Source organism: Notothenia rossii, assembly GCF_949606895.1.
Source record: "Notothenia rossii genome assembly, chromosome: 3".
Classification (NCBI taxonomy): Eukaryota; Metazoa; Chordata; class Actinopteri; order Perciformes; family Nototheniidae; genus Notothenia; species Notothenia rossii.
The window spans coordinates 34,415,646-34,426,449 of NC_136901.1; the positions used below are offsets into that span (position 1 = coordinate 34,415,646).

Sequence of the window (10,804 nt, forward strand, 5' to 3'; positions counted from 1 at the left end):
GAAAAGTGGAATTCTCTGCTTTTACAGCACCCGTGGACTCGTAAAGGGAGTCTGGATCGGGTAGGATTGTGAACAAGACGACCACGGATCTCTGCCCCATCTTTTTCAGCCTATGGGCAAAACACAGCTTCAGTCACGTGCCAGTTAAACAGCCGAGCAACAGTTATACCCAGTGTCTGTGACAGAAATCATAATAGAGTGATGTGTCCTGGAATAACTGACTCTTTTATTTCCATTTTGGAAGATGATACCGCACAATACTGGATATTGTCCCTCATGTGTTGAACCACTTTTATATCAAGTAAATCAAAATAAAATGTCAAGGGACATTCTTTGGAATAGGATGGCTAAACAAATCACTGTCTTTTGTAATTTTCTAGAGGCCGCATACCAAAGTTAAGCTTTTGGATATAGAGAAGTTTTTCCAAAATATCTCAGATGTACAAACAAAATATAACAGTCCAGAGGCTTTTGTTGCAACACACAGATGTGGAGCTCCCCCTTGTGGACAAAATGATAATTAGCAGCAGTTTATTCTAGTTTTTGGTACATTTGGATAATGAGTCGAATGTGAAAGAAAGTCATATAAATATGTTTCTGTTATAATTCAACTTTATTCATAGGATTTAAGGAGTCACAACCAGAAATAAACACACTCTGGAAATCATTCATTCGCACACCAAGCACTCAACAAACAGGCGTTCTCTGTTCAACATCTTCATCAGCATCAGTGTCCATGGAATGGGTTAGATGCCACAGGTTGTCATTTCTCTGCAGGCTTGAATGGATCGGACCACACCTTCATACCTTAAGAGAAAAATTAAACATCTACAGGTTCAGAAAGGCATAATAATAAAATAATAATCATCTAATAATGACAATATTCAAGTTTTTTCAACGCCAAGTGCTTTTAAAATCTGATTTCCAATTACCAAATATATGTTCTCCATACAGTACTAAAAGATCGAAATTGTGCCTATATTGTAAATCCTATACATCTGGAGCTCCCTACAGAACTGCATTGAGACGGTCAACCTTTGTTTGACAGACATATACCTGACAAGTCTCGCAATGTAAATCACGTTAATATTCAACTAAAGAAAGTCCAATACTTTCTGACTGATTGTAAAAAAAATGATTTTTATAAAACAGCACTTTTTTGCGGCATTTCCACATAAACAATATTCATTGAGTATAAAAAATATACCTGTTGTGTGGACCAAGTTCATAAATCTACTATGTGCTCTTACCCGCGGGTTGAATGTCTGCCTGGTTGACTCCTGCCCGGTTCGTCTTCTGAACATCTCCTAGCAAAGACAGAACGGTACAGTATTGTCAGAAGATTTCGTGGTCAAAATCAATGCCATAAACAAAAAAATAAACATTTGCAGCTTCATTGTTCCCTTCTGTCTGCAACACTGTAATAAAAGTATCAACTGTTTGTGCTGACTTTCCATCTGTACTGGCCAAAACTGGATCAAAAATAAAAAGACTGTCCAATAAGATGAGTGGCAGAACAAAGACATTCAATAAAACCACCAACATTTCAGCTAAATGAATTTTCCTGGCATCATTTTACTTTGTTCTTTGTTGTGTTTACTGTTTAGGAAAAGTGGAAAGTAACCTCTGGGTGTCCAGTTAGAAAACTCATATTGCATGCTTACAAGTCTGTGGAAAACCCTTTTAACTCTGTCCACATTTAATTTAACAGTATATGTCAATAATAATATGTTTTGGGAACATAAAACCATAACTTCATTATGTTCAATTAAAAGCAAGAGTGCCATATAGCAGGTTAGCTGACTAACTAAATATTTCAAGATGCAAAGGTTTTATCGTCACATGCACAGCTACAGTGTAGTTATGGCAATTATAATCTTAAGTATATATATATATATATATATATATATATATATATATATATATATATAAGACATACAACAATATAAAAATAGAGCAAGAAAACACAGTTTAGATCATTAGCAATAAAATAGTCCAAGAAAATGTTGCAAATTAACAATGTGCAATAAATAAATAGACTAAGATAGACTAAAAACTGCATGTTAAATCAAATACCCTACTCTGGAATAAAATACTACTTATTGCAAAAATAATCAAATGTGAGTTACGAACATGAATAAGTTATGGAGACACTCAGATGTTTAGCAGTCTAAGATAATAGCTTCGTTTATTTTAGTAAAGCAAAACGTAGTTTAGCTGTGTTTACAAAGAATATGTACAATGCTGACATGTTTATTGCAACAACACACTTAAGGACACTAGTTAGGTGTCTGGTTTTGTAACCGTATTTTTTATAAAAAGCCACTTACTGTAAACATTGTTATGCGCCATTGGGTAGACAAATATCGGGTAAAACGCGGCGGCAATTGCTGTTACAAAGCCCCCAAATATCAACGCCATTCTCGCATTTTTTGACATTTTAATCTATTATTTGGTGGTCCTCTCACCTCCAAGTACAAGCAGTGTTGACAATTATTACTTCCGGTGTAAAGGTTACGCAAACCACGCTTTAGGGGAAAAAAGCGACAGCAAGCTCTTTTGGTTCTTCTGGACTGCCGTCGTCAGAGTCACATGCTGCAGCACAACAATAATAAGGAAGTGTGGGAGACGAACTGTAAAGTTATTTAATTTCTTCTTTCATGGGCTTAAAACGATGAGCTTTTTGGCCGTTTTGGTGTTTTTTCTATGCTGCTGTTACTCAGCAGGAGAAAGCGAGCCAATTCAAACCTTTGTAATCCCTCACAGTCACATGGATGTTGGCTGGGTTTACACTGTTCAGGTAGGTTTCTATCACCATTTTCTCTACAAAAAGGGTTAAACTTGATGTACATCGTGCTATTTAAATATGCCCCCCCCTCCAAAACACTGTTAACCCTGAATGTGGATGATTGTGTGTATTTTGTACTAAAGATAATGTGTATTTTCCATAGGAGAGCATGCATGCCTATGCAGGTAATGTGTACACCAGTGTGACTGAGGAGCTGGCAAAAGACAAGGATCGCAGGTTCATCGCTGTGGAGCAGGAGTTCTTTCGACTGTGGTGGGATAATGTGGCCACAGACACTCATAAGAAACAAGTAATGATGGGTTTACACTTTGTTCTGATGTAAAACAATGCAAAATTATCTAAAAATGTGTCTTAAAGGGACTTTCTTGTGTGGAATCTTATAATGTGTGGGGATTTGAATGAGACGGATGACAAAAAGAGTGCATTGGGTGCTGACCTTTAAAAGTAAATGTTTAACCCATCATATCTTGTGATTTCTAGGTACGACAGCTCGTAAAGGAGGGTCGGCTTGAGTTCATCCTCGGGGGCCTAGTGATGCATGACGAGGCCGTAACCGATCTAGACGACGAGATACTACAAATGACAGGTAGTGCATCACATATCCTTCCCCTGTAAACGTCATCTTGAGAGAAGAGATATGTAGTTGACCTGTTTCTCTGTGGTGCTTCAGAGGGACACGGCTTTCTTTACGAGACGTTCGGGGTGCGTCCTCAGTTTTCCTGGCACGTGGATCCATTTGGAGCCTCTGCGACCACGCCGGTCCTCTTTGCCCTGGCTGGGTTCAACGCCCACCTCATCTCTCGCATCGACTATGACCTAAAAGACACCATGCAGAAAGACAAGGTATTAGTAGATGCAACAGCCCAATTACTACTGAAATCCGTGATGGGTATACTGTTAAAAAAATCACAAATTGTACATCAAAGATAGCAGTTTACACACTTTGACTTTTACATCAGCATGTTTATCTTTTGTTACAGAAGCTACAGTTTGTATGGAGAGGATCCCCCTCTCTTAAGGAGAAGCAGCAGATCTTCACACACACTATGGACCAGTTTAGCTACTGCACCCCATCCAACCTGCCATTTTCCAACAGGTAGTCCATGTTTATATGAAGTATTAATGACAGACAGACAGACGTGGATTGAACTCTATACCTACATTTCACCTAATTTATATTTTGATATTTCTAAATTGAGTATTATTAAATGCACAAACTGGAGTTTTTTCACCATTTTCTTACGTCTCAGCTCTGGTTTCTATTGGAACGGAGTCGCCTTGTTCCCCGATCCCCCTAAAAACGGAGTTTACCCCAACATGAGCCTACCCGTCACCAAGGAAACGATACACGCCTACGCCAAGACAATGGTGGATAACATCAAGCAACGTGCGGCGTGGTTTAGGACGAACCATGTGCTCTGGCCATGGGTGAGAAAGTTGTGAATCTATGTAATAGCATCAGTTTTTACATGATTAGAATATTTATATAACATAGAACTACAATCTTGAGCTTTATTCTCGTGATTCAGGGCTGCGACAAACAGTTCTACAACTCATCGGTGCAATTCAACAACATGGATCCTCTAATGAAGTACATCAACCAGAACAGCAAAGAGTTTGGGGTGACGGTTCAGTACGCCACTCTCAGTGAATACTTCCAAGCCATCCACCAATCAGATGTTGTCTGGGAGCTCCGTGGAAGTGAAGATTTCCTACCATATTCCACTGGTGAGAATCTGTATCCTCACGTTAAAAGACAAAACAAACACATTTTTCTTGTTTAAATATAACTTACCCTGGCTGATTTATTTCCTAGAGCCACACCAGGCGTGGACGGGGTTTTACGCCTCCAGGAATGTTCTGAAAGGAGTCGCACGGCGGGCCAGCTCCCAGCTGCATGCAGCGGAGACTCTGTTCACCCGGTACCGGATCAGCTTCCCTGACGGGCCTGTAGCTAAAGACTGGGCTCTGGAGAAACTGAGGGCGCTTCGCTGGGCTGTATCAGAGGTGATGTGTAAAAATAAGTTTCCCATTATACAGAAAATAAAGCAAAGGGTGTCTGTTCACGCCAAAATACGTGACAGGGTTTCGAAATGTGGTTTGTTATTCGCAATTCTTAAGCCAATTTTAAGGTTTATTTAAAATGTCCACTTTGTGTGCTTAGATAATCCCATATTTTATAATCATGTCAAACCAGGTTTATGGTGGGCTTCATTTGCTCACCTGTCAATGCCATAATAGCCCCTCTATTTCCCCTTACTTCAGGGGCAACATGGAAGAAGGTCGGCAAATGTGCATAAAAGTGTCTCAACAAATATGAATAACATTTAAAGACATTAACTTATCCGTAAATGATTTTCATCGGCACTGCTGATTGTTTAACAGTAAGGACTACAACTCCCAACATCCTAAAATGCTTCACAACATCATCAAAGTCCACCTATCGATATTGATTTGATTGGGAGACCTCTACAACAGAAATGACTTTGAAATGTGTGTCAATTGATCACAACTTCCCGACTGGCGTATGTTTCTCTAGGTCCAGCACCATGATGGCATCACTGGCACCGAGTCTCCCAAGGTGGCGGACATGTACACGCAGCATCTGACGCAAGGCATGATGGGAGTGGACGAGCTTCTGGCTGCGCTCTTCCTACTGCCCCACAGCCTCGAAACACCCGGCATCCTCAGCAGCCGCTACCAAAAGAAAGGTGTTGACATTTGCTAGCTTACATTAGCATGCGCTCCTATTCAGCTACATGCTAATACTAGCTGTCATTCTCAACAGGTGTTCATCACGCTTTGGAGCAACATGTGATCGTTTACAACCCGTTAGCTTGGAACATCACCACCATCATCAACGTCACCGTAGCCTTTCCTAATGCAGCTGTATTGGATGATGATGGACAACTATTGCCAGCCCAGGTTAATGTTGTTTTTATCATAAAGTTGCAATAATCTCCAAAGAAGAACTAGGAAACTATTGATGAACTGGGTGAAATGCAGCAGTTACAGGATAATGATAAGAGATGTCATAGTACAGAGAATCCATTCTGTTCTCCGTGTGTTACAGATCCAGAGGTCGGCACAATCCAATGTGACCTATGACCTTTTCATCGTGGTGGATCTCGGAGGCCTTCAGCACAGAAAATACTTGGTTAAATTATCTGAGGAGAAATGCTCCGGGAGGTCCAAGTGTGGCCGGACGTACAAAGCTAAAGGAGTTCAGTTTGAGAGACGCTTCACCCGGGACTCTTGGGAAACAGGGAGGAGGCTGCTGCCCGTTCTGAGTGGATGCTACGAGCTGATGTTTGACCAGGATACTAACCTACTGCACAGCATCACGCATCTGTAAGAGTGGGGAGAGTGTTGCACCACATGCAGAAATACTGAAATATTCGCACTGAAAACACATTTGTAATGGATTGTTTTTCAAGCTTATGGTTCAAATGTCTCTTAGCCAGTCAACGGAATACATTTTGAATTTGGACATTGGTGAAAAACAAGCAATTTTAAATGTTAATCTGCATTTTTAGAATTTGTAATGACCAATGTTAACTACTTTCTACAACACAAATAAGGATAATAGTCTGTAAAAAGAAGCAAAAGTACAGATCATGAGGGAAGGGGAATTGTTCAGATAAAAAAACCTCCTAAATTCTGAGATTAAAGTTGTATATTTACAAGAAAAGATCTTGGATACTACCTGCTGAGATTATAAATAGTCAAAAAACACTGTCGTAATCTCAGACACTTAGAATGTAAGGATAATTTGCTTAAATTGCAACTCTTCTGTGTAAATCCCATTTCTGTGTCTCATACAAATGCTTTTCCCTGGTGCCAGTGTAGCTCTCTGACCTTTTGACCTCTGTGTCATCCTTGGCAGTCAAGATAAAAGGAGAGTAATGATGACTCAGGATTTCTGGGAATACCAGGCCAATGGAGACGTGAAAGCCGGGCCCATCTCTGACAACTACATCTTCAGCGCAAACGGCTCAGCTGTTCGGTCCTACAGGGCGGTGGAGATGGAGATCATCCCCGGGAAGATCGTCACGGAGATCAGGCAGAACTTCTACAGGTAACATCAACCTTCTGTACTGTAGTAAAATCAACCCTTATGTGGTATTTCATATTTTAATTTAAAGGGGACCTATTGTGCAAAATCCACTTGTTCATGTCTCTTCTACATCAACATGTGTCCCCTCTGTGTAAAGAGACTCGGAAAGTTTCAGGAAAAAAGGTTCTCTCTCTTTCTGTCCTGATCCATTTATATAAAAACCTGTCTGAAAATAAGCTGATCAGATTTTGGCCACTTTATGATGTCATAACTTTTGGCTTGTGTAACCATTAGCCAATCACCAACCAAGGTAACACCCCGAGCATGGCTGCTTTTGGTTTATTTTGTGGCGGATGTACAGCACCACTTACAGGCCCGGCATATGTACTACAGCGTCTCCAGCGGGCCGAGCGGTCTCGTGTGGACAGACAAGTTTCTTGAGCCGATACCGTGTGGACGGAAGACTTTTTTGATATCGAATTCGGTTCGTTCTCCGTTTCGTCTCCTTGTAGATGCAGCCTGAATCTCCTCCTAGACTAGAGCATCATTGCATTTTTTAAACCAAATATCTCTCAGAGGGGCGTGGAGAGTGGCTCCTTATTTTCATCTAAAGTAACAGACAGAGAATCAGCACTTTGGAAACAGGGCTGAAACAGAGGGGATTATGGGTAATGCTGCAATGATCTGTTTGGTGTTTGGAGCCAAACACTTGAGACATGTTCTGTATATATCTGAGACCTATAATATATTGTTGAAAAACAGTATAATAGGGGACCTTTCATATATTTCAACTTCTAGAGAGGAAGGTGATAAAGACTACACTTACTCCATCATAACCCGAGTCCCAGAATGCTTTGGGAGCAGGCTGCAGTGCCACAGGCTGGAGCAGAGGTACTGGGTGGGTCCGCTGCACCTCAACACAGAGGTGGTGCTCAGAACCAGCTCCTCCCTGAAGAACAACCGGACCGTGTACACCGATGATAACGGCTATCAGATGATGAAGAGGACATACAGGGAGTTCATCAACAACACAGTAGCCAGAGTAAGTTCCTGGATGTATAAGGCAATTCTGGTATAATAGGAATACTGGAATCTGTGGCATAATGTGTGTATAATGTGGATTTTGCAGAATTACTTCCCCATGGTCCGGGCAGCGTACATTGAGGATGAGCTCAGCAGACTGGTGCTGGTCAGCGACAGAGCTCATGGTGTGTCCAGCCAGGCCAACGGACAACTGGAGGTAAAAGGGAATATATGTTATTTTTATATTTGGGGTAATACACAAATAACAGGAAGTGAAACATATGGCTGTAAATTAAAGCTTACAAATGATATTATTAAAGTCAAACTAAACTGAAATGACATTGCCAGGTTAAACAAAAACGTAAAATATATTAAAAAGGATAACAAAAATATAATCGTTTTAACTGTTTTGCTTTAATTATCACTCCAAAAAAGAATTCCCCCTTAACTCTCGCCAAATTAAACCACAGAAACTGAACACACTTCCAGGAGTGTCAATGTATCCCACATTTGTACATGCATGTAGGGCTTGTCTCTAAATACAAATACAAAACTGAAACATAACTAAAACTAGGACTTCAAAAATAAAAATGTAATGAACATAAAAACTATTATGACCTTGGTATATAGGAAGATAAACCTGCTGTTTCAGTTGCTATAACATTTCAAACAGAAACACGTGATGTGTTAAAGGTCACCTATTATGCTAAATCCACTTTCTCATGTCTCTTCTACATCAACATGTGTCCCCTCTGTGGAAAGAGACTCTGAAAGTTTCAGGAAAAAATATTCTCTCTCTTTATGTCCTGATCCATTTCTATAAAAACCTGTCTGAAAATGAGCTGATCAGATTTTGGCCACTTTATGATGTCATAACGATTTTTTGGCTTGTGTAACCATTAGCCAATCACCAACCAAGATACCCCCCACCCCATCTTATCACCTGAATCTCGTCCTAGAGCACCATTGTGTTCTTTTTAACCAAATACCTCTCAGAGGGGCGTGGGGAGGGGCTCCTTATTTTCATCTAAAGTAACAGACAGAGAATCAGCACTTTGTAAACAGGGCTGAAACAGAGGGGATTATGGGTAATGCTGCAATGATCTGTTTGGTGTTTGGAGCCAATCACTCCAGAAGCATGTTTTGTATATATCTGAGGTCTATAATGTATTGATGAAAAACAGTATCATAGGGTACCTTTAACATCCTGTGTGTTTTCCTCCTCAGGTCATGCTCCATCGGTGTCTTTGGAACAACCTGCCCTGGAACCTGGGCTACAACCTGACCCTGAACGACAGCTCGGTGGTGCAGCCCGCCCTGTGGGTGATGCTGGGCTCCATCAGCACCGCCGCCAGGCTCCAGCAGAGGGAGGCCATCGAGCTGCAGCACCCCCCTGTCATCATGCTCATAGACCAACCCCGTGAGAACTCAACTATTTAGGGCTTAAAAAAACGTCGATTTTTGTGTTTTTTTAGCACTTATCTTTTGTCTCTTGTATCCTCAGAGAAGCCGTGGCATGAGAAGAAACCCAGACGTCTTTCTCCGGTGCGTTCGGTGGTCCTGCCGTCCAACCTCCACCTGCTCAGCTTCAGTATCCCCGGGTGGAACTACAGCTCTAATCATGCCGTTCACCTCGGCCACATAAACTCAGGTCAGGTCACAGGTTGTTTTTGTTACAGTCCTTTAATCTTTCCTCGGGATTAAATTCTGAAAAGTTGATTTTGTTTTATATAAATCTAGGCAAGGACTTGCACTCAGAGCCGGACTACGATCGAGTCCTGTTGAGGATCATGCATCTCTTTGAGGAGGGAGAAGACCCAGAGCTCTCGAAGCCAGTCACCATAAACTTGAAGGTGCGCCACAAATACTCGCAAGTGGAAAGCCTTACATTTGTACCCTTTAAATATAGAACTTACATGATTTCTTCCCTTTAAAACAGGATGTCCTGCAGGGCATAGGGGAAGTAAAACGGCTAGAGGAGCGTTCTCTCACAGGAACCTGGGACATCACCACGCTGCAGAGGTGGACGTGGAAGACTGAAGATAACTTAGAATCAAGTGAGAAGTCCTTTAACACTGGCATTCAAATATTTAAAATAAACCTATATTAATATGTGGATTTTAAACATGTTTCCCATTCCTTGTTTGTGTTTTCTTTACCACAGACAGCACCATGTGTCCGAGTGGCGGTGATGGTGCGTTCAATGTGACCATCTCTCCCAAGGAGATCAGGACCTTCTTCGTTCACTTTGCCTCCAAGAACTTTTAGGCTGACCTGTCTTCCGTGAAGATAGCTAATGACAAAGGTTGTAACAGTAATTATACAAAGTGTATATAAATACTTATTTTTGCACATTTTGTTAACTTGTTGACTAATTGATTGATTCCCTGTTAATTGACTCTGAATAAAGTGATTATTTTTTGATATTTTCGTTCATTGTCCTACTTTCCTACTTATAGCCAACCAGCACTACAATATCGTTTGTTGGATAATTGGGATTTTATATAAATTACCAATGAGAAATCCAAAAAGGATGTGGAACCTAATAGTTCAATAGAGTAAATAAACCACTAAAGAAACTGTCGAAAATACACTGAACAAAAATATAAACGCAACACTTTTGTTTTTGTTCCCATTTTTCATGAGATGAACTCAAAGATCTAAAACATTTTCTATATACACAAAATAACTATTTCTCTCAAATATTGTTCACAAATCTGAAAAGATCTGTGATAGTGAGCACTTCTCCTTTGCCGAGATAATCCATCCCACCTCACAGGTGTGGCATATCAAGATGCTGATTAGACAACACGATTATTGCACAGGTGTGCCTTAGGCTGGCCACAATAAAAGGCCACTCTGGAACGTGCAGTTTTGCTTTATTGGGGGGGTCTGGGGGGGTTCCAAAAACCAGT

At 40.8% G+C, this 10,804-nt stretch overlaps 2 protein-coding genes across 2 annotated transcripts; one reads left to right on the forward strand and one right to left on the reverse strand.

Moving 5' to 3' along the window:
- Positions 1-594: 594 nt before the first annotated feature.
- On the reverse strand, positions 595-2,520 carry smim20 (small integral membrane protein 20). The gene is made up of 3 exons (XM_079671418.1): positions 2,331-2,520; positions 1,251-1,307; positions 595-807 (listed from the first exon to the last, which is right to left on the reverse strand). Exons 1-3 carry the CDS (start codon positions 2,437-2,439, stop codon positions 764-766), a joined length of 210 nt encoding a protein of 69 aa, XP_079527544.1. The 5' UTR covers positions 2,440-2,520; the 3' UTR covers positions 595-763.
- Positions 2,521-2,538: 18 nt separating this feature from the next.
- man2b2 (mannosidase, alpha, class 2B, member 2) lies at positions 2,539-10,315 on the forward strand. Its single transcript, XM_079671405.1, has 19 exons — positions 2,539-2,800; positions 2,952-3,098; positions 3,290-3,395; positions 3,480-3,652; positions 3,790-3,905; positions 4,060-4,237; positions 4,339-4,537; positions 4,626-4,816; positions 5,349-5,520; positions 5,598-5,734; positions 5,883-6,160; positions 6,696-6,887; positions 7,665-7,908; positions 7,996-8,106; positions 9,117-9,309; positions 9,394-9,540; positions 9,630-9,742; positions 9,829-9,946; positions 10,054-10,315. The coding sequence occupies exons 1-19, from the start codon at positions 2,675-2,677 to the stop codon at positions 10,155-10,157; spliced, it is 3,045 nt and encodes a 1,014-aa protein (XP_079527531.1). The 5' UTR covers positions 2,539-2,674; the 3' UTR covers positions 10,158-10,315.
- Positions 10,316-10,804: the final 489 nt, after the last annotated feature.

Coding starts and splice junctions, on each gene's coding strand:
- smim20 (XM_079671418.1), bottom strand. CDS start 2,439: ATGTCAAAAAATGCGAGAATGGCGTTGATATTTGGGGGCTTTGTAACA. Junction 1,308..2,330: donor GGCGCATAACAATGTTTACA/GTAAGTGGCTTT, acceptor TGTCTTTGCTAG/GAGATGTTCAGAAGACGAAC. Junction 808..1,250: donor GGCAGACATTCAACCCGCGG/GTAAGAGCACAT, acceptor TTTTCTCTTAAG/GTATGAAGGTGTGGTCCGAT.
- man2b2 (XM_079671405.1), top strand. CDS start 2,675: ATGAGCTTTTTGGCCGTTTTGGTGTTTTTTCTATGCTGCTGTTACTCA. Junction 4,538..4,625: donor TTTCCTACCATATTCCACTG/GTGAGAATCTGT, acceptor TTTATTTCCTAG/AGCCACACCAGGCGTGGACG. Junction 6,161..6,695: donor CTGCACAGCATCACGCATCT/GTAAGAGTGGGG, acceptor CATCCTTGGCAG/TCAAGATAAAAGGAGAGTAA.